This window comes from Pelodiscus sinensis, chromosome 1, assembly GCF_049634645.1.
Source record: "Pelodiscus sinensis isolate JC-2024 chromosome 1, ASM4963464v1, whole genome shotgun sequence".
NCBI lineage: Eukaryota > Metazoa > Chordata > Testudines > Trionychidae > Pelodiscus > Pelodiscus sinensis.
Window position 1 is genome coordinate 323,591,658 of NC_134711.1, and position 21,421 is coordinate 323,613,078.

General features: G+C 43.8%; 1 protein-coding gene across 7 annotated transcripts in view; it reads left to right on the forward strand.

Moving 5' to 3' along the window:
• LOC102463166 (disintegrin and metalloproteinase domain-containing protein 21-like) overlaps window positions 1–21,421 on the forward strand; it is a 135,521-nt gene that overhangs the window by 9,619 nt on the left and 104,481 nt on the right. For 6 of the 7 annotated variants that reach the window (XR_003090199.2, XR_012900817.1, XM_075919610.1 and 3 more), the window contains 4 exons: window positions 1,716–1,780; window positions 4,843–4,921; window positions 12,633–12,709; window positions 13,224–13,401. Coding sequence is in view for 5 of the 7 variants with exons in the window: in XM_075919609.1 (XP_075775724.1) it covers window positions 1,716–1,780; window positions 4,843–4,921; window positions 12,633–12,709; window positions 13,224–13,401 (399 nt within the window). In the remaining 2 variants the exon portion in view is untranslated. Of the gene's footprint in view, window positions 1–1,715; window positions 1,781–4,842; window positions 4,922–12,632; window positions 12,710–13,223; window positions 13,402–16,693; window positions 16,860–21,421 lie in introns of those variants that run through there. The other variant, XM_025186933.2, reaches the window with a different exon arrangement.

Consider the following 21,421-nt stretch of genomic DNA (forward strand, 5'->3'; position numbering starts at 1 on the left):
AAGTACCTTGGTGAGCTGGCAAATCCCAATTTTAAATATTAATCATGCCATCATAAAACTATTCTTGTCTGTAGGTGCTGGTAGGTGGAAATAGCCCATTTGTCTGGGCTGATTTAGAACCCCTGAGAAATAGATTTTATTGATAGTCTGTCTTGAATTCCTCATATAGTATTAAGATTATAAGTTCATGCTGTACATCCTTTGAAAGATAACTTTGCTTGATATGTGAGGTATAGACCTTGACCTATGTTTGAATAGTTTATTTAAAATTTGACATTCGTAATATATCTTTTCATTTGAATTATTCTACAAGAATTTTATGAGCCTAGAAAAATGCAAGTCAAGTTTTATGTCCCAAATTTTAAGCAAAAAGTAAAACAAACAAAAAGCCAAAAATGAACTGAGTACTGCAAACTGAATTTCAGCCTTCTATGTTCATGTTTGACTCCCAGGGAACAACTCCCTCCCAAGGGCTGATGTATGCTACCAATGTAGCATGTCGTTTAGGTGTATGAACATAATATTCCCCTGAGTGATGTAAGTTACATCAACTTAAAGCGGTGTCCACTCCATGCCATCATATCTTCTGCTTCTCAGGGTGCAGCTAGACTGCAAGACTATTTTGGGATATTGAAGGTATCCTGAAATAGCTACCTTGCATCCAAAGAATGCGTCTGCTATTTTGAAATAATATTTGAAATAACAGATGTGCTATTTTGGCATCCCTGTAAGCCTCATTCCACGAGGAATAAGGGATGTCTCGAAATAGTACTTTATTTTGAAAGTTGGCGCTGTGTAGACCTGCCAAATTTTGAAATAGCCTATTTCGAAATAAAATCGAAATAACATATGCAATTTGCATAGCGCAAATTGCATATCTTATTTCGAATTTAGAGTGCATTGTAGACATACCCTCACAGAGGTGGACTATTTATACTGACAGGAGAGTGTTCTCCCATCAGCATAGCATGTCTTCATGTAAAATACTACATCAGGGCAGCTGCATCCGTGCAGTTGTGCTGATGTTACATGGTAGAGTAGACATGCCCTGGAATAACGTTCATAATTCTGAAATAACGTAGTGTGCGTCTACACTGCCAGCCTTGATTTCGAAATAATGTCGAGTTGGAGGACTTCTTACTTTGAATCCTGTAATCTTCATTTCATGAGGAGTAAAGGAAGTCAAAGAAAGACTTCAACTTCGACTTCCTGCTGTGTAGACAGTGCAAAAAGCTGAAATAAGCTATTTCGATTTAAGCTACACAATTGATGTAACTCAAGTTGTGTAGCTTATTCCAACTTTAGCCCTGCTGTGTAGACATACCCTAAATGTTTCCCATTTTTGCTAACACTGATTGAGCTACCCCAATTTTAGCAATTCTGGGAAGCCAGCATTTTTCACACTATAATCTAAACTTATTTTGAGCAGGTAAGACTGCTATGGTGTTAAATACTGTTGAGACCATTGAAAATTGGTTTAAATTGTGGATCACAATTCTGTTCATGGTGATGTAGCTGGATTGGTATTGGCAACTTTGGGAAGTATTTTGGAAACTGTACTACTATAGAGTCCTTTGATAAAAGCAGAGAAAAAAATCTTCTCTGAACCCAATCTGAGGAAATGTATTAATACAACTTTTATAAAATGGAATACTCTATAGGGATTGATTGATAGGGAGTACTGCTGATTTATACTTTTTATTTGAATGCTCTAGGAAAAGGTGTCTTATCTAATTAAAGTAGAAGGAAAGCTCCATATTGTTCACCTACTACAGAAAAAGTAAGTGACTCTTCTCTTCCAAACCTTTCATCTGCTCTTTTTATACCAAAATATGTATACATGGGGCTTTACAGTCGAGTATGAAGACAAACGCTCCAATCCCCCAGAAGCTGTCAAATTAGATATGGAGAAATAAATGAAGTGGTTAAAAAGTTGAAGATGAGATGCAAAGAAAACTGCACACATATAGGACACATTATTTAGAGCAGTAATAATTAGGAAGAGACAAAAATCCCTGTGTCTTGAAGTTAAAACTACGTTTTCACTATATACTTGATTTCGTGCTTACTAACTTTGCCAAGAGCAAAACAATCCATGTGAATATTTCAGAAGGATTTTAGGTACACTGGACAGTACATCTATATCTATCAGAGTGCATCTGTCTGTGTCTGTCAGCAAGTCCATTTGTTCAAGGATTCCTCCTAAACACTAAGAGCTAGGACCCCCAAATTTGGTAAGAAACTTCCTCTTCTCTTAATTTAAAGCAAGGTCAAGGTTTGGTTGTGCCAGGGCACCTGGAAGCCCCAGGAAAAGAACTGTTTTCTATAACATGGAAAGGGAAGAGCTGCTGTTTGGAGGAACACAATATGAGTGGCACCACTGGGGGCAGCAAGCTTGCAGGAGAGAGCTATCCTGCAAAGTGTCCACTTCAGGCAGCTGTACCACCAAGTGAGTGGCCAGCAGAGATGGTGCTTTGTTATGCCTGCCAACAAATCGCTAAGTATCCTCCCTGCCTGAAACCCTTTCCCTCCTTCTTAGCCCTTGGCCACAGCACCAGAGAGGGAAGAAAAAATCCCCTGGCAGCTGTGTGTATGTGTGTGTGTGTGTGGGGGGGGGGGAATGTAAGGAGAAAAAGGGTTCCTGGTGGTCAGTGGAGGCTGAGGGGAGAAAAAAGGCCCCTGATGGTGGGGGGCCCTCTGTCAGATGGGACCCCCCCACTCTGAGCCCCTCCTCACACCTAATCCTCACTCTTTCACCCCTTCTGCACTCCCCCCCCCCCCCCACACACACACATTCCTGAGGTCATGCCCTGAGTACTGTACCTCCCACATGGCCAATCCCCTGCCTTGAAGAATTGGGGCAATGCCATGTAAGTCTGCTAGTGTTAACTATATGAGAACTCAGAACAGGAGGCTCTTCTATGAGGTTGTCTGTATCAGTACAAATAAGATTTGTGTCTCCCTGTGTTGCTGAGCTTTTGCAATCTTCTTAAAAAGAGGTCTCTGTGGAGTCCACATCTAGAGTCATTACAGTATCCTTTTGCAATTTTTGTTTACCATTTATTGCTATAAATTATTGTGACAAATTTTTTGTAGTTGCACTCATAACGGGTAAATTCATAGGTCCAGTTATCTCAAGACCATTGCTGGGGAGATATAGAAGCCTTTAATGCATTAGTCTAGCTCCAAGTTGGTGGAGCACTTTCTGTGCAGCTTTGGAACCATGGAAACTGGATTTGTTTTTAGCATGTCAGCTTCAAATTTGCCAACTGCAAGGGCAGGAACTGACAAGTTCAGACAGTGATGGTCCTTCAGTGCTGGAGACCTTGTCAGTAACAGAAAAGCTCCAACTAAACATGCTCCTTTCAGTGATGCAGGTCTCTCAGATCTATCATTTATGAAAAGTTCATACATCTCTCTCTCTCTCTCTCTCTCTCTCTCTGTGCCATGTCTACCATAATACAGAACTGTGTAATGAGGTGGTCTTAAGTTTAATTAAGAAATGTGTGAATGACACCCAATAGATAAGGCACTGGATTTGGTATTCTATTCCTTATACCACTGGCCCATATGGGAACACTGAATATGTCATTCTGTGTGCGTCTACACAGTAATGTTATTTATAACATAGTCCACGACTACACAACGAGCAGTTATGTCAAAATAATGTTGAGCGGGAGAACTTCTTACTCCGACTCCTGTAACTTTCATTTTATGAGGAGTAGGGGAAGTCAGAGGAAGAGTGCTCTTTCTCAGACTTCCTGCTGTGTAGACTGCACCATACCAGTCATGATTTTATAGACCTCTATCATATCCTCCCTTAGTCTCCTCTTTTCCAAGCTGAAAAGTCCCCGTCTTTTAAATTATTTTCATATGGCACCTGTTTCAAACCCCTAATCATTTCAGGATGTGGTGATACTCAGGCTTTTACTGTGGCCTTGGGTCCCACCAAGTCTAAGTCAGCTCTGGCAACTCCATTATAATGAGGTCACCATAAGCTTGGGAACTATTAGTGCCAGGGGTGCTGAAGCCCCTCCAGGATCCCAGCCTACCATCCAGAGTCCCATTTGCTGATCCCATGTGCTGAGGGCTCTACTGCCAGCTCCCCCATGTGCCAGGTTCCCAGATGCCACTCTGCATACAGGGATTCTGCTGCTAGTCCTGTGTGCCAGCCCCATACCCAGGGTCCCAGCTTTCATCTCATGTGCTGAGAGCTCTGCTTCCTGCCCCATATGCTGGGGTCCTGCCTGCTGGCCCTGCATGCCAAGGCTTTGCTCTTGACCTCAGCCAGAAGTGAGAGTCAACAGATTCAGCAATCCCACTTTAAAAAATGTTCCCACAAAGTGGTCACCAGTCACTTTGGGGTCTTGGCTTACAGTCAGAGAACTGCTAAACTAAACAATGGCCTGTTACTTAGGGTAGAGCTAGGAGGAGGACCAATCACATAATCCAGGTGTACCATGATCTTCACTGTCCAATAGGCCTGCTGAGTTAAACCTTAATGCTAAAATTCCCCTTTTTGTAAACTATGCCTAAGTGCCAGCTGCTCATATTTGTGTCATTTGGTGTTCTGCTTGTCTCAGACACATCCTCTTGCAATACTTGCTGAATTCCTCTCAAAGCATTTTTAACTAATTTAAGGTAGTTTTGCAGTTTTTAGCTGACAAAAAAACACCATCACCACTTTAAAAAAATGTTCCTTAACAGCAAAACTAGTTATAACCTAAAGACTGACTATCACAAATTTTTTATCAAGCACTATCTTGCATGGTCTATATTTGTCGTAAAGGTTCCTTGCTTTTGAATTTTTAATTTTTTAAAAAACAATCTTTTTATTTTCAGAATGTTCTTAGCTCCAGATCTCCCAGTTTTTACTTACAATGAGAAGAATGAGTTGATAACAGAGTACCCATATATACAGGTAAGCATGAGTCATGTGGCCTATAAGATACCATACAGGGTAAAATTAAATTGCCATGCTCTAAAGACTGGATGGATGAAGTTTGTCAGTTTTGATAACGAATTCTTTTGTTTTCAAAGTGGGATATAATTTGAGGAACTTTTCTGTGTAGTGAGACAACCATGTCATGGGCTGAAAGCTGATTCATTTAACCCTATGTATGGTAAATAGACCCCTGGTTAATAAAAACCATTAAAAAAAATGAGTGGTCCTGTAGCACCTTAAAGCATGTCCACACTAGGAAATTATTTTGAAATAATTAAATTCGACTTAACTCCTGATTTTAAAAAATCAAAATAATATTTCCCATGGGCTATAGGAAGCCTTGAAATTAGTCTGAGGCAGCCTCCATTAATGTGGATGCACTATCTCGACTTAGAGTCCCAGGAAGCACGGGGGAGTAATTAGTCTGAATTATTCTGGGGAGTAGTTAGTTCAAAACAGCAGCTCCACAGCATTCACACTAATGTTATTTCAAAACAACTATTTCAAAATTAGCGTTATTCCCCAAGGAAAGCAGGAGTACAGTTTTCAAAATAAGTGGGCCATTATTTCAAAATAACGAGTTTGGTAGTGAGGATGCTCTGCTTATAAATTCGACTTAAGGGGGGTTATTTCAAAGTAACACCCTAGTGTACACCAGGGCTTAGAGCAGTGGTCCCCAACACGGTGCCCACAGGGACCATGGCGCCCACAGGGGCATTTCTGTGCACCCACCAAGTGCTCGGGGCTTGCCCCTCCCTGGGCACGTGGCGCATGCACGCTGCCAGCCCTAGGCGCGCTGCACACATGCGGCGCCAGCCCCGGGCGCATGGTGCATGGGGAGTGCCGGCCCCAGGCATGTGGCGAATTGGCCGCCCGTGCCCTGGGTGAGTGGCACATGGGGAGCACCAGTCCTGGGAGCACTGTGAATTGGCCGCCCTGGCCTCAGGCACGTGGCAAATTGGCCACCCCGCCCCAAGGCGCATGGCTCTGGGGGGCGCTGGCCCTGGGCGCGGGGCGAATTGGCCTTCTTGCCCCCCGGCGTGCAGCTATGGAGGGTGCCGGCTGTGGGCATGCGGCTCTGGAGGGCGCCGGTCCCAGGCTTGCGGTGCTTGGGCGGCCCCGCCCGTGGCCATGCAGCGCATGGGGTTGCTGGCCCCAGGCACGTGGCTCATGTGGGTGTGGCATATGCGCGGTCCTGCCCCCGGATGCACGAGTGTCCCCGCCCTCTGGCGCCCGGCGGGCGAACGGCTCCACCCCCTGGCACCCAGCAGCTCTAAATGGTTGGGGACCACTGGCTTCGAGTCTCTAAGGGTACATCTACAGTGCAGGACAAAGTCAAGTTAAGATACGCAACTGCGTAGCTGAAGTCGAAATAGATTAACTCAACTTTTGGCACTGTCTACACATCAGGAAGTCGAAGGAAGAACACTCTTCCTCAACTTCCCTTACACCTTTTGAAATGAGGGTTACAGAAGTCAGAGTAAGAAGCTTGTTATTTTGAAACGAGGTGTACCGGTAGTTCGGAATAGGCACCCTAGTCCGAACTACCTAGTTCGAGCCCCGTGTAGCCGCGCTGCACGGGGTTCGAAGCAGCGGGGATTTAAAAATGGCGGCTCCCCGCTTATACTAATGAAGCCCGGGAAATTCAAATCCCGGGCTTCATTAGCAAGTGCGGTATGCATACATTACCCCGCTAGTTCGAACTAGCGGGGTAGTGTAGACATACCCATAGTTTTATACAGGGGCAGTAAGATATTCTGGGTCTTATTTTCTATCCCTTTCTTAATAATTCCTAGCATCCTATTTGCCTTTATGACCGCCGCTGCACACTGTGTGGAAGTTTTCAGAGAACTGTCCACGATATCTCCAAGATCTCTTTCCTGATTTGTCGTAGCCAAATTAGCCCCCATCATACTGTACGTATAGTTGGGGTTATTTTTCCCAATGTGCATTACTTTACACTTATCCACATTAAATTTCATTTGCCATTTTGTTGCCCAATCACTCAGTTTGGTGAGATCTTCTTGGAGTCCCTCACAGTCTGCTTCTGTCTTGACTATCCTAAACAGTTTTGTGTCATCTGCAAACTTTACTACCTCACTGCTTACCCCTTTCTCCAGATCATTTATGAATAATTTGAAAAGGATTGGTCCCAGGATTGACTCTTGGGGTACACCACTAGTTACCCCTCTCCAATCTGAAAATTTACCATTTATTCCTACCCTTTGTTTCCTGTCTTTTAACCAATTCGCAATCCAAGAAAGGACCTTCCCTCTTATCCCATGGCCATGTAATTTACACAAGAGCTTTTGGTGAGGGACCTTGTCAAAGGCTTTCTGAAAATCCAAGTATACTATATCTACTGGATCCCCCTTGTCCGCATGTTTGTTAACCCCTTCAAAGAACTCTTAACAGATTAGTAAAACAGGATTTCCCTTTACAGAAACCATGTTGACTTTTGTCCAATAAATTATGTTCTTCTACATGCTTCACAATTTTATTCTTTACTATTGTTTTGACTAATTTGCCCGGTACTGAAGTTAGACTTACCAGTCTGTAATTGCCAGGATCGCCTCTAGAGCCCTTTTTAAATATTGGTGTCACGTTGGCTACCTTCCAGTCATTATGTACGGAAGCTGATTTAAAGGATAGGTTACAAACCACAGATAATAGCTCAGCAATTTCCCATTTGAGTTCTTTTAGAACCCTTGGATGAATGCCATCCGGTCCCGGAGATTTGTTAACATTAAGTTTTTCTATTTGTTCCAAAACCTCCTCTAATGACACTTCAATCCGGGACAGTTCCTCAGATTCATCACCCACAAAGGACGATGCAGATTCAGGAATCTCCCCAACGTCCTCAGCCGTGAAGACTGAAGCAAAGAAATCATTTAGTTTCTCCGCAATGGCTTTATCGTCCTTGATTGCTCCTTTTATAGCTTGATCATCTAGGGGATCCACAGGTTTTTTAGCAGGCTTCCTGCTTCTAATGTACTTAAAATACATTTTGTTATTTCTTTTTGAGTTTTTGGCTAGCTGTTCTTCAAAATCTTTTTTTGCTTTTCTTATTACATTTTTACACTTGATTTGACAGTGTTTATTTTCCTTTCTATTTATCTCACTAGGATTGGACTTCCACTTCTTAAAAGATACCTTTTTGTCCCTCGCTGCTTCTTTTACATGGTGGTTAAGCCACGGTGACTCTTTTTTAGGTCTCTTGCTATGTTTTTTAATTTGGGGTATACATTTAAATTTGGCCTCTATTATGGTGTCTTTAAAAAGTTTCCATGAAGCTTTCAGGGATTTGGCTCTAGTCACTGTGCCTTTTAATTTATGTTTAACTAACTTCCTCATTTTTGTGTAATTCCCCTTTTTGAAATTAAATGCCAGGGTGCTGGACTGCTGAGGTGTTCTTCCCACCACAGGAATGTTGAATGTTATTATATTATGGTCACTATTTCCAAGCGGTCCAGTAACGGTTATATCCTGGACCTGATCCTGCACTCCACTCAGGACTAAATCGAGAATTGCCTCTCCCCTTATGGGTTCCTGCACTAGCTGCTCCAAGAAGCAGTCATTTAAGCCTTTGAGAAATTTTATCTCCGCTTCTCTTCCTGAGGTGACATGTATCCAGTCAATATGGGGGTAATTAAAATCCCCCATTATTATAGAGTTCTTTATTTTGGTAGCCTCTCTAATCTCCCTCAGCATTTCAATGTCAGTATCGCTGTCCAGGTCAGGTGGTCGGTAATATATCCCTACTGCTAATTTCTTATTATTGGAACATGGAATTACTATCCATAGTGATTCTATTGAACATGTTGATTCACTTACTATTTTTATTTCATTTGATTCTACATTATCTTTCACGTACAGTGCCACTCCACCACCCACCCGGCCTGCTCTATCCTTCAGATATATTCTATATCCCAGTATGATTGTGTCCCACTGATTTTCCTCATTCCACCAGGTTTCAGTGATGCCTATTATGTCAATTTCCTTCTTTAATACGAGGTACCCTAGTTCACCCATCTTATTAGTCAGACTCCTAGCATTTGTGCAGAAGCACTTGAAAATTTGCCACTGTTTATTTGTCTGCCCTTCCCTGATGCATTGGATTCCTTTATATGCAGTTGTTTGTCTGCTCTGGCCCATGGTTTGTCCTCTCCCCTCCTCTCTACAGCTTAGAGAATCTCTATCAATGGATTCTCCTCTAAGAGAAGTCTCCATCCGATTTATGTGCATCTCCACACCAATCGGCTTCTCTTAGTTTAAAAACTTCTCTACGGCCTTTTTAATGTTTAGTGCCAGCAGTCTGGTTCCACCCTGGTTTAGGTGGAGCCCATCCTTCCTGTATAGGCTCCCCCTCTCCCAAAAGTGTCCTCAGTTCCTAATAAATCCAAACCCCTCTTCCCTACACCATCGTCTCATCCACGCATTGAGATTCTGAAGCTGTGCCTGCCTACCTGGCCCTGCGCGTGGAACTGGAAGCATTTCCGAGAATGCCACCATAGAGGTCCTGGATTTCAGTCTCTTTCCTAGCAGCCTAAATTTGGCCTCCAGGACATCTCTCCTACCCTTCCCTATGTCATTGGTACCTACATGTACCACGACTACCGGCTCCTCCCCAGCACTACACATAAGTCTATCTAGATGCCTCGAGAGATCCGCAAGCTTCGCACCAGGCAGGCAAGTGACCATACAGTTCTCCCGGTCATCACAAACCCAACTATCTATGTTTCCAACTATCGAATCACCCACTACTAACACCTGCCTCTTCCTAACTGGCATTCCCTCCCCCTCAGAGGTATCCTCAGTGCGAGAGGATACCGCAACATCCTCTGTGTAAGGGGACTGTTACCCCTTACTAAAACTCTGTGGGAGTTTTTTGGTTTACCAGCTTCAGAAGGGGAAGGGTTCACGAGACTGACAGACCCCAGAGACAATGGAAAGCAGTCAACACTCCAGCTCAGCCTGACTGACAGGTTGTAAGTGGGGATTGTTCTGGCTCTGTCTCTGAACAAACAAGCTGTGTGCAGAAGAGGTCCTGCAAAGACAGAGAGCTGAAAGAGGAGTACAAGAAGAAGTCCTGCAGTGACAGAACCGGACACAGACAGGCCAAGCAGTGCAGACCCTGTGTTGAGCAGCAGACTGGCAGTGCTCAGAAAGCCAAAAGGAACAGAGAAGCAACACAAGGAGCTGGAACAGCCAAGCAGCACAGCCTGCAGCTGGATGTGGTGAGCTACTGGGACCTGCAAAGTGTGGGGAAAGGCTCTGGACTGGGAGAGGGGTCTGGCCACTTAGAGACTGAGGCTGTGTGGTCACTGCCAGTGCAAGCGTGTCCAGCCTGCAGCCCCTTGCAGCACATCCAGGGCTTCTAAGGAAGAGACTGTGAACTGTCCTTACACTCTGCAGACTGCTGTGTTGATGTCCCTGTGCTACAGAGCAGGGCTGTGTGTTCTCATTTAACCATTCTCATTGTTTCTTATTCTATTCTCTTTAATCAGTTGATGTTTAATAAATTGTATTTGCTTTGAACCTTATGAAGTGATCACTGGGCCAAGAAGGCCTGCAGTGTAAAGAGAGCACCTCAGAGTGGGGACACCCTAACTCCTGCCCCTAGTGACTACAAGGTCAGGGATTAAGCCCCAGGAAACCTGGGCCCAGCCTTGTTGGGGTTTCAAGGGCTCTGCTACTCAGGAGAGTGGAGGGGGAGCCCTCAGGATCAGGGAGCCGTGGGGTAAAGGAAGTGGGAGCGGGGACTCAGATCCTTTCGCTGGTTCATTTCACCGGGGTGTATAGAAGCCAGGAAAGTTCCCCACAAGAGCGGGACCATTCCCCCGCTTACATCTGGGAGGAGGGTCCCAACTATGGGATGGTTTCCCTCTGCTCCCATTAAATGCTCTGTTCCCTTGAGACTCTCATCCTCCTTAAGAGCACTGGGGCTCTCAGACTGGAGGTGGGACAGTACTACAGTATCCCGGAAAGTCTCATCAACAAAGCTCTCTACCTCCCTTAGCTCCTCCAGTTCAGCCACCCTGGCCTCCAAAGCCCGAACTCGGTCTCTGAGGGTCAGGAGCTCCTTGCAATGGGTGCACACATACGCCACCCACCCACAGGGCAGGTAATCATACATGTTACACTTGACGCAATAAACAGGATAGCCCCCACTCTGCTGCTGGGCTTCCATCTCCATTTTTCTAATAAAGCAAAATGCAGGACAATGTAGCACTTTAAAGACTAACAAGATGGTTTATTAGATGATGAGCTTTCGTGGGCCAGACCCACTTCCTCAGATCAAAGGAAGTGGGTCTGGCCCACGAAAGCTCATCATCTAATAAACCATCTTGTTAGTCTTTAAAGTGCTACATTGTCCTGCATTTTGCTTCAACTACCCCAGACTAACACGGCTACATTTCTATCATTTTTCTAATGAATAAGTTTAAGTATAAACTGGGATTCTTTTTAAACCTCTGGAGTATAGATTATTCTAAGTGTTATGTTTTAAAGAAGGTCAGAAGTCACTAGTGCCCTCTAAACTCCCTCTCCAAACTCTCCTGTTAGCTGTTCCTGGTCGCGCTCTCCCTGGTTGCTGAGTCACAGGCTTATATAGCTCTGGTAGCTCCTCCCCCTGACTGAGGCTCAGCCAATTAACAGAGGCTTCTAGATTTCAAACCTTTTAGAAACTCCTTCAAACAAACAAAGCAAACAAACAAACAAACCAAACAGACAAACACAAGCTCAGCACACTGCAAATAACTCCCCCCCCCACAAACATTCTTATGTATCAATCCCTCAGGTGGAGGTGGACTTTAATACTGAGCCTATATCAGACATACAAACAGAAACTGCAGGTGATAATTCTCCCACAGCTACTAGGGCACCCTCTTATCCCAATAAGCCATTCTTCCCTCCACATTTAAAACTATGGATGAACTCACCCATGGAGGTGAGTTAAGAAAGTGGTGGACAACCTCAATATTATGATGAAGGAAGTCTTGAATAATCACAAATATTGCAAGCTACGACAATCTCCAAAATAGCACTCCTCTTTAATGCACCCATCTTACAGCCTGTGCAAGCAGTATGGCAGTATGGCAGGCATCTAACTCCATCACATCCATGAGCAAGTAAATGGACTGGAAAATACTTTGTCACCTCCAAGGACACTGAATTCCTCTTTACACATCCTGCTCCCAAATAGCTAGTAGTGGAAACAGCTAACCAGAAAAACAATTCTAAGTCAGCAGATCTGATTGCTCAGAACAGATCTGCTGAGTGAAAAGGTATCATTTATACAGTCGGTTTTCATATTAGAACCATATTTTAAAATCGGATGCAAAGATAGCCATTGCATCTTCTTCTTCTTTGCCCTTAGCTCCTATGTGAGCATAGGCCATCAACAATTTCTTTCCAAGCCTCTCTGTCTTGTGCCACCTGTTCTAATTCTCTCCAGCTTTTGCCTGTTTTCCTCACGGTCACATCCAGGTAGGTCTCTTCTCCAAATATTCTTTGGCCTTCCTCTTCCCCTTTTTCCCTGTGGGTTCCAGGATAGGGATTGTCTGGTAATGCTAGTTGGAGGCTTCCTCACTGCATAGTGTATATTTAATTTTGTGTAACTAGTATCTGGTATTTTATTTTAGTAATGTTAATGTTGGAAAAGAAAAACAATTTTTGGGCTTTGCAGGATGATTGCTACTACTCTGGATATGTGGAGGATGTCCCAGAATCTGTTGCAGTTCTCAGCACCTGCTCTGGACTCTGGTAATGTAGGCTCTTCTGTATGCTAGACTGCAAACACTATGAATTTTCTTCTCTTGAAACAAGAAGGTAGATTTAACATAGTAGCATAACTAGGTTTGTCCCTTTTCTTAATGCAAATTTCATGCTAACCTATTATTAAGAGTCATTTGCTGCCACTGCATAGGGCTAGAATCACAAATTTGTAATATTAAATTGTATAGGTTATAAGACAGTATGTTGTGCAGTGATGATTGATCCTTGGCATAGTGGCCATTTGGGGACCTTCTGGTATCTAATTGTGACTCCCAAAAGTGGTTGTGTTATCAAGAACAGATTGTAAATTAGAAATATTTTTTCCTCAATAACACTTTCCTTTCAGAAGGAGAGGGAGGAAACTTATTTAAAAATTCTACAAAAACTTCATTAGATATTAAAAATAATTCCCAATGAAAGTTCCTGGTCAATTCTAATAATTTTCTGGAATGTTTCGATTTTCCCAGATCTCTAAATCACATTTCAATTTTGCAATTCTCAGGGGATATTTGAAGATTTACAATTTAAGCTACGAAATTGAACCTGTTAAATCTTCTTCTACATTTCAACACATCATTTATCAAATGGCAAATGATGAAGACCCACTCAGTAGATGTGGAGTAACTGATGAAGATCTCAAAGATCAAGCAGCTGAAGGCAAAGAACATCCAATATATAAGGTTCAGACTGAGAGACATCTTGTATTAGATTAATTGTTGTATAAGGGTTCACATAAAGTAATATCCACTTATTTTACATGAACTTAAAGTAAATGGATATTATGTGCAGAGGTAGTCAATAGGCAGATTGTGGGCCAAATCCAGATCACTAAGTGCTTTTGAATGCACCCCAAAATATTTTCATTTCTTCATTATTATTTTTATTTTCTCTGGAGGCTGGATCTTGACAATGCCTTGACTAAGAAACTTGGACCTTAACAAAAATTAATTGATTAGCCCCAGGTGGAACATGATAAGCTATGCATGTTAGGAACATTTTTCATACTCATTGTTGGAAGTGATCTCAGTTGTGCTGGAAATTCACTTTGTAATCAGAGGAAAAAATTAATTCTATTCATCTTAAAATCATAGATAGAATCATAGAATACTGGAAGGGACTTCAAGAGGTCATCGAGTCTAGTCCCCTGCCCCCATGACAGGACCCAGTACCATCTAGACCATCCCTGATAGATGTCTATCTAACCTGCTCTTAAATATCTCCAGAGATGGAGATTCCACAACCTCCCTAGGCAACTTATTCCAGTGTTTAAGCACCCTGACACTTAGGAAGTATTTCCTAATGTCCAACCTAAACCTCCCTTGCTGAAGTTTAAGCCCACTGCTTCTTATCCTATCCTCAGAGGCCAAGGAGAACAAATTTTCTCGCTCCTCCTTGTGCCACCTGAAAACTGCTATCATGTCCCTTCTCAGTGTTCTCCTTTCTAAACTAAACAAGCCCAATTCTTTCAGTCTTCCTCATAGCTCATGTTCTCTAGACAAGGGGTTCCCAAACTTTTTGATACTGGGGACCAGTAAATCCATTCACAAGCTTTTGGAGGACTGGTAACATTTTTTGCATATTTGCACATTCATTAAGCAAATGATGAATATTCAAATACATTTTCTGGTCCTCCCAAAGCCCCCAGTGCCAACTTTAGCCAACAGAAAAGTCAGTTGGGGCCACACAAGTGAGATACAAAAACACAACCCCTCCAAACCCCTCAAACTTCACTAATGTGGCCCCAACTGTGCTTGTGGGTGCTGGGACAGAGTTCTGAGGAAGGGTACCAATGAGTGCTGGGGCAGGGGACAGGGTGCTTCCGAGTGCTGGGGCAAGGGACAGGGTGCTTGTGGGTGATGGGGCAGGGTACTTGTGGGGGTTGGAGGGGTAGGGAGGGGACAGGGACTGATACCTGGGGATCCTGTAGCTGCCAAGGCCCAGGAAGTGTGCACGCTGCTCCCCTGTCCCCCAAACAGTGGCATGGTACCTGACACGCTGGTCCATTGCATGGCTGATATCTTCCTGCACAGGGGGAGGAACCACACCAGCCCCAATTGCTCGGGCAGCATGAGCCTTGCTCCTCCGCTCCCCACGGCAGCACATGCTGCCCAAGCAGCTTGAGCTGGCGTAGTCCCGGATCCACACCCACTCTGCCGCATGCAGGAAGGCATCAGGGGAACAAAGTCCCCAGTGCATGATGGACCGGCATTTTAGGTACTGTGCCGGCTGTTGGGGCAGCGGGGAGAGCAGCCCGCACACTTCTGGGACCTGGCGCGCACCTGCAGAACTGCCCCCTGATCCCGCAGGAAGCCTGCGCTACCTCTGTTGACACTGGGAGTTCAGTGCGGTGTTCATCATCGAGGTTGTGGGCAGCAAGGTGGGCTCTCACAAAAAATTTTCTGAAACCCGGTATTTTTTTCCTAAGAACCAATACAGGGCTGCAGACCACAGTTTGGGAAACGCTGCTCTAGACCTTTCATAATTCTTGTTGCTCTTCTCTGGAACCGTCTCCAATATCTCCACACCTTTATTTAAATGTGGTGCCCAGAACTGGATACAGTACTCCAATTGAGGCCTAATCAGCGCAGAGTAGAACAGAAGAATGACTTCTTGTGTCTTGCTCTGGATATCACTTCTGACGCTTCCGTCTTGCCTGATAATACTACCCAAGTATGTAAAGCTCTCTGAGATAGATAGGTCATGGCCATCAATCTTAACTGATGCTGGTGCCTCAATATTTAGGGTCATGACTTCTGTCTCCTTCTGGCTAACTCTTAGTCTGACCTGTTTTCCGAAGGTGCAGAGTCAATTTGTCTTCTCTTGCATATGACGAAGCAGCATGAGGTCATCAGCAAAATCAAGGTCCTCTAATGTGGAGAAGACAGTCTATCTGATACCGCTTGGATCATCTTCTGTTGTACGCCGCATAACTCAGTTAGGGTATGTCTACACTACCACCCTAGTTCGAACTAGGGTGGTAATGTAGGCATACCGCACTTGCAAATGAAGCCCAGGATTTGAATTTCCCGGGCTTCATTTGCATAAGCCGGGCGCCGCCATTTTTAAATGTCCGCTAGTGCGGACTCCATGCCGCGCGGCTACACGCAGCACGGACTAGGTAGTTCGGACTAGGAAGCCTAGTCCGAACTACCTAGTCCATGCCGTGTGTAGACGCGCGGCACGGAGTCCGCACTAGCGGACATTTAAAAATGGCGGCGCCCGGCTTATGCAAATGAAGCCCGGGAAATTCAAATCCTGGGCTTCATTTGCAAGTGTGGTATGCCTACATTACCCTCCTAGTTCAAACTAGGAGGGTAGTGTAGACATACCCCTAAAGACTAACTTAAAGAGCATTGGAGACATGACGTATCTCTGCCTTACTCCAGTCTTAACTTCAAAGTGTAGATCATTGTTCCCCATGCTGCATGTGTGAAATTGTTATAAAAGCTCTTGTTGCCCTGAAACAGGCTGTCAGCACATACAAAATGGATTCCACTAGACTTCCATCTTGTATAGGAATGCTTTTTACCTCAGAAGCAGTTGTGCACCAAGCTGTAGCTTTAGGCAAATCACCCTGCCATTTTACCCTTCTCTAATCTGTGTGTACTCTGCTCCAAACGCTGCACTCCACTCTAACACCTCTGCACACATCCCTAATATGGTGCACTTAGTCTGCTCCTTGAGCTGCACATGACCCCAATCATTACCATATTTTTCCTACCTTAGAGGGCATAAAAGCTTGGGTCAGAGAAGAACTCGGGTTCGTCACTCTCTCTGTTTGTCCATGTGCCTGTTCAATTTTCCCTGTGACATTTCTCATTTACCATCCGTGGTTTATGGTTTGGGGATTTTGGTAGTTTAAGGCCTTGGTTTTGTTTTGCCACTGTACATGTGGGAACACCCCACATTCCGGATATTTGGCAATAGCCGTGGACTTGGACTGTTTTACAAGCTATTCCAATCCGCCTTTAGACTTGCCGGTGTGATCGAAGGACCCATCAGGACTGGATCCATAGGAGCCATTCCACGAGGTGATCGAGGATCCCTTCAGTGTTCCTGTTCCAATCGGAGAGGACACGGCACCGCCTCGAGGGATCTCCCTGCTTGTCCTCCCTCACGGCTTTACGCTAGCCATGAGGTAGAAGGTCGAAGGCACCAATCGCTGCATTCCTCTGTGAAATATACCCTTTTGTATTGGGATTCTTTCTATCTTTTCTTCTTGGGATAGGATAGGTTGTTTACTGTTCTTAACTTCCATGTTTGTGCTATTTTACTTCAAAATACATGGTTTGGCCCTAAACCTGAGTAGCCTGATTTTTCTTTGAGCAAATATCCCACTGGTGATAAGATACAGGAACACCAGGCCGTATCTGGCTTCTGTGCAGAGACACTTTAACTTAGTCAGACCATAGATTATTTGCTTACCTGAGTCTCTGGGGTAATACTCTTAATGAGCTGTACTACTTTGGTATTCCATATGCTCTCAGAAGCTCTCAAAGACTATCCCTATGAATGCTGTCAAAGGCTTTTCCAAAACCAATAAAGTTGATGAACAACTGCCTCTGCCATTCAATGCATTGCTCAATTATGTTACGCAGTACAAAAATTTGATCTACACACCCCCTTTTTTTACGAAAGCCAGCTTGTTCTTTCCTCAGTGATTTATCAACAGCGTCTACAATCCACTGAATAATGAGCTTAGGAAGGATCTTGCTTGGCACTGAGAGGAGAGTGATGCTGCGCCCATTGTTACAGTCATTGAGTGTTCCTTTCTTGGGTATCTTAAAAATAATTCCATTTGTCCATTCCTCTGGCACATGCTTCCCTTCCCATATTGCTGTAAAGAACAGTTGGAGAATAGTGGCTGCAAGTTCTGGGTCTGCCTTGAACAATTCAGCATTGAGATTATCGTATCCTGGAGCTTCACCATTCTTTAAGGATCTTATTGCCACAATAATTTCTTCCATTTTTGGTGGAGCAGTATTTATGTCAAGGTCTGTTTCTGCTTCTAGAATATCAGCTTCTTCTGGTGGTGGCCTGTTTAGAAGTTCCTGAAAATATTCTGCCCAACGAGCCTCTTGTTCCCTCTCTGTTGTAAGTAGATTTCCTTGTTTGTCCATGACATGGACACTTGTACTGGAATGATATTTACCGCAAACAAGCTTGATGATTTTAAAAACCTTTCCTTGCTCTCCTCAAGTAGCTGCTTCTTCAGCTTGTGCTGCTAGTTCCTCTATATGAGCTCTCTTATCAGCTCTCACCAATTTCTTAACATGACAGTCTACTTCTTTGTATTGCTGCTATCTTTCTTTCAGTCTTCCTGATATAGCATCTGTGAGTTTCTTCTTTAAGATAGATCTATTATCAATTGCCTTCCATGTGTCTGGCATGAGCCATACTTTTTTCTTTGGTTTCTGTTTGAAACCTAGACAGTCCTCGCTGCTCTCTACACATATTGTTGTAATTTGTTCCCATTTCTTATTAACTTCTTCTGTGCTGTGAGTTTCTTCTTCAAGATCTTGTAGCACTTGAAACCTGTTTTTGATGTTAAGGACAAAAGCATTCTTAACTTTGGGGTCTTTTAGCTTCTCTACATCAAAGCATTTCTGCATGGGTATCTTGCGATCAATGCTTAGTTTAAATTTTATTAGTGCTGTCACTGCTGACATCAGCCCCTCTTTTCACCTTGACATCTAGTAACGAGCATCTCCATGTTCCATTGATCATCAGATGGTCCATCTGATTACTATCCCTACATTTGGTAAGCACCATGTTAACTTGTGAATTTCACAGTGAGAAAAGAACATACCTCCAATGACAAGATTGTTTAAAGTACAAAATTCCACTAACCTCTCTCCATTCTCATTCATGCTGCCACACCCATATTTCCTCATAGTTCTGTCATTGTGCATATTATCTTTCCCAACGTTAGCATTCAAGTCCCTCGTGACTATTATAAGATCCTGCTGTAATGCTATTTTTATTTCAGCTTGAAGCTGTTCATAGAATCTATCTTTCTTTTCTTCTTCACTTTCATTTGTTGGGGGATAACACTGGATTAATGTAATATTTACGTGTCTACCTTTCATTCTGGCTTTCATCAGTCTGCTGTTGATTGGTTTCCATTCCAGCAAACATTTCTCTATTCTTTTCTTCACGATGATAGCTACTCCCTCATGATGTTGGTCATCATCCCTTCCAGAAAAAAGGACTGCTTCACCAGTACTAGTCTTCATTCCTCCTGGTCCAATCCATCTACTCTCACTGTTACCAAGAATATGTATTTTGTAGTGTCTCATTTCATTTGTAATCTGTGTAAGCTTACCCATTTCATCCATGGTACGTACATTCCAGAACCCAATTCTGGTCTTAATCTTGGCGCTCAGGACTTGGGGCTCAGGACTTCTATCTTCATGCTCAGAGTGTGGACAGAATGAACATTTCAAGCAGGAGTTCTCCTTTATGGACTCTAGTTATGGGTAGGCATGTTTAGCAGTCACGCAAGTCTGGAAACAGAGCCCAACTAAGATGTTGCTTGCTCCCAGTATGTATCAATGGTACCAAAGTGATGGGTGTGATGGACTCTGGGGCTGTGTCTAGACTACATGCCTCTGTCGTCAGAGGCATGTAGATTAGACACATAGGCAAAGGCAAATGAAGCCGCGATTTAAATGATCGCGGCTTCATTTACATTTACATGGCTGCCGCGCTGAGCCAACAAACAGCTGATCAGCTGTTTGTCGGCTCAGCGCGCTAGTCTGGATGCTCCCCTGCCAACATCAAAGCCCTTTGTCGGCAGCCCCGTTATTCCTCGTAGGATGAGGTTTACCGGGGCTGGCGACAAAGGGCTTTGATGTCGGCAGGGGAGTGTCCAGACTAGCGCGCTGAGCGGACAAACAGCTGATCAGCTGTTTGTCGGCTCAGCGCGGCAGCCATGTAAATGTAAATGAAGCCGCAATCATTTAAATCACGGCTTCATTTGCCTTTGCCAAAACAACAAATCTACATGGCTCCGTCAATGGAGCCATGTAGTTTAGACGTACCCTGGATGTAAACAAACCATCATGTAGATTAGTCTTCTGGAGTACCTTACATGATTAGGGCCCTCTATCTATCCTTTGCCAAAAGAGCAACTAGAAGTACAGAGCCACACTGACTTGCAAAGACAGTTTAGCAAATCACTCTGGTCTACCCAGTAATATTGGGACAAGACTGAAAAGGGTTTGGAAAGTGGCTATCAACCAGGGATCTGGATGAGCAAGTTTCAGAGGGTCTACCAAGTGTAGCCAGCATGAAACTTGCTAGGGCTCAAGGCAGAAAGCCAAAGCTCTACCCACGCAAGATTGTAACCCAGGACCCCATGTTCCATCACCAAAAGTGTGAAGCCAAAGCTTGAGCAACTTAGCTTCATAGTGCCCCCTGTGGCATGAGATCCCAGATAATTGCCCTATTAACTAACGTTTAGCACTGGCTCTGGCTTTTATATTCAGAAAAAAACAGTTCTTGATGCACAAGTGGCTTGTGGAATTTTTATAACATTCCATTGTGGGGGGAGGGTCAGAAAGAAAAAGGTAGAGAGCCCTTGGTTTGGAGAATTCAAGCAGCTGTGGAACAAAGACCCCTACCCTGACAGGATGACCCAAACCCAAGAATGTGGGTTTTATGTGACAGGACAAGGCAGAGGGTCCTGGCAGTGGATCCTTAGGCAGCCAGGAATGCTGACTCACCAGCACCATATTCACCCTTCACACAGCTTTAAGACTATGAAGACTTGGACTTTAGTCCTTTTCTGCATGAAGTTTTTTCAGATTGAGTGGGTTACAGGAAGCAACTAGAGGTAATGTTAGTTTTTCAGTAGAAAAATATGAAAAAGCCTATTAGCAAAGGAAAATAGCATGTTGGAGAATTATAGAACTGAAAGGAACCTTAAGCGGTCATCTAATCCAGACCTTTGAACTCATGACATAACTAAATATTATCTGGACCATCTGTGATCGGTATTTGTTTAATTTGTGTGGTGAGATCATGATTTTTACAGTGGACATCTCATTTACTTATCAGATTAGAGGTTATGGGTTGCCAGTGGGGTAAGATGTTGATAAATGATTGGAAGTGTGTGTGTGTGTTTGTGTGTGTGTGTGTGTGTGTGTGTGTGTGTGTGTGTGCGCGCGCGTGTTTCATTCTGTGTGCTGCCATAGTTCTGCACAGACATCTGGCATGGAAACCTTGAGTGAACTGCTCAATAACCACAAGTTTCATTAAGGAACAAAGGCATAAAGACATGTTTATTGTCAATGAAGTATGGTAATAATACCTGCTTCACTCTCTAAGGATACTAAAACATGTATGTCCATGACAATAGATGCAGCTCAATGAATGGGAGAACTTTCCATTCTTTCTCACCTGGATAAAGATAATCCCTCTAAGATACAGCTTTATATCGTAGAACAAACAAGTTAGTGCTACCGCTCTGACACAGTTATTATCCCTTGTACATGTGGGTTTAATTAAAACATTTCTATTATGTACTATTATCCTAACCTTATCTGTTAGAAGGGATCAGTGTGTTCCTGTGATCCTTAGGGAATGTTTTGGTACCATAGAATCATAGAGCTGGAAGAGACCTCAGGAGGTCATCAAATCCAGCCCCCTGCCCAAAGCAGGACCAATCCCAACTAAATCAACCGAGCCAGGGCTTTG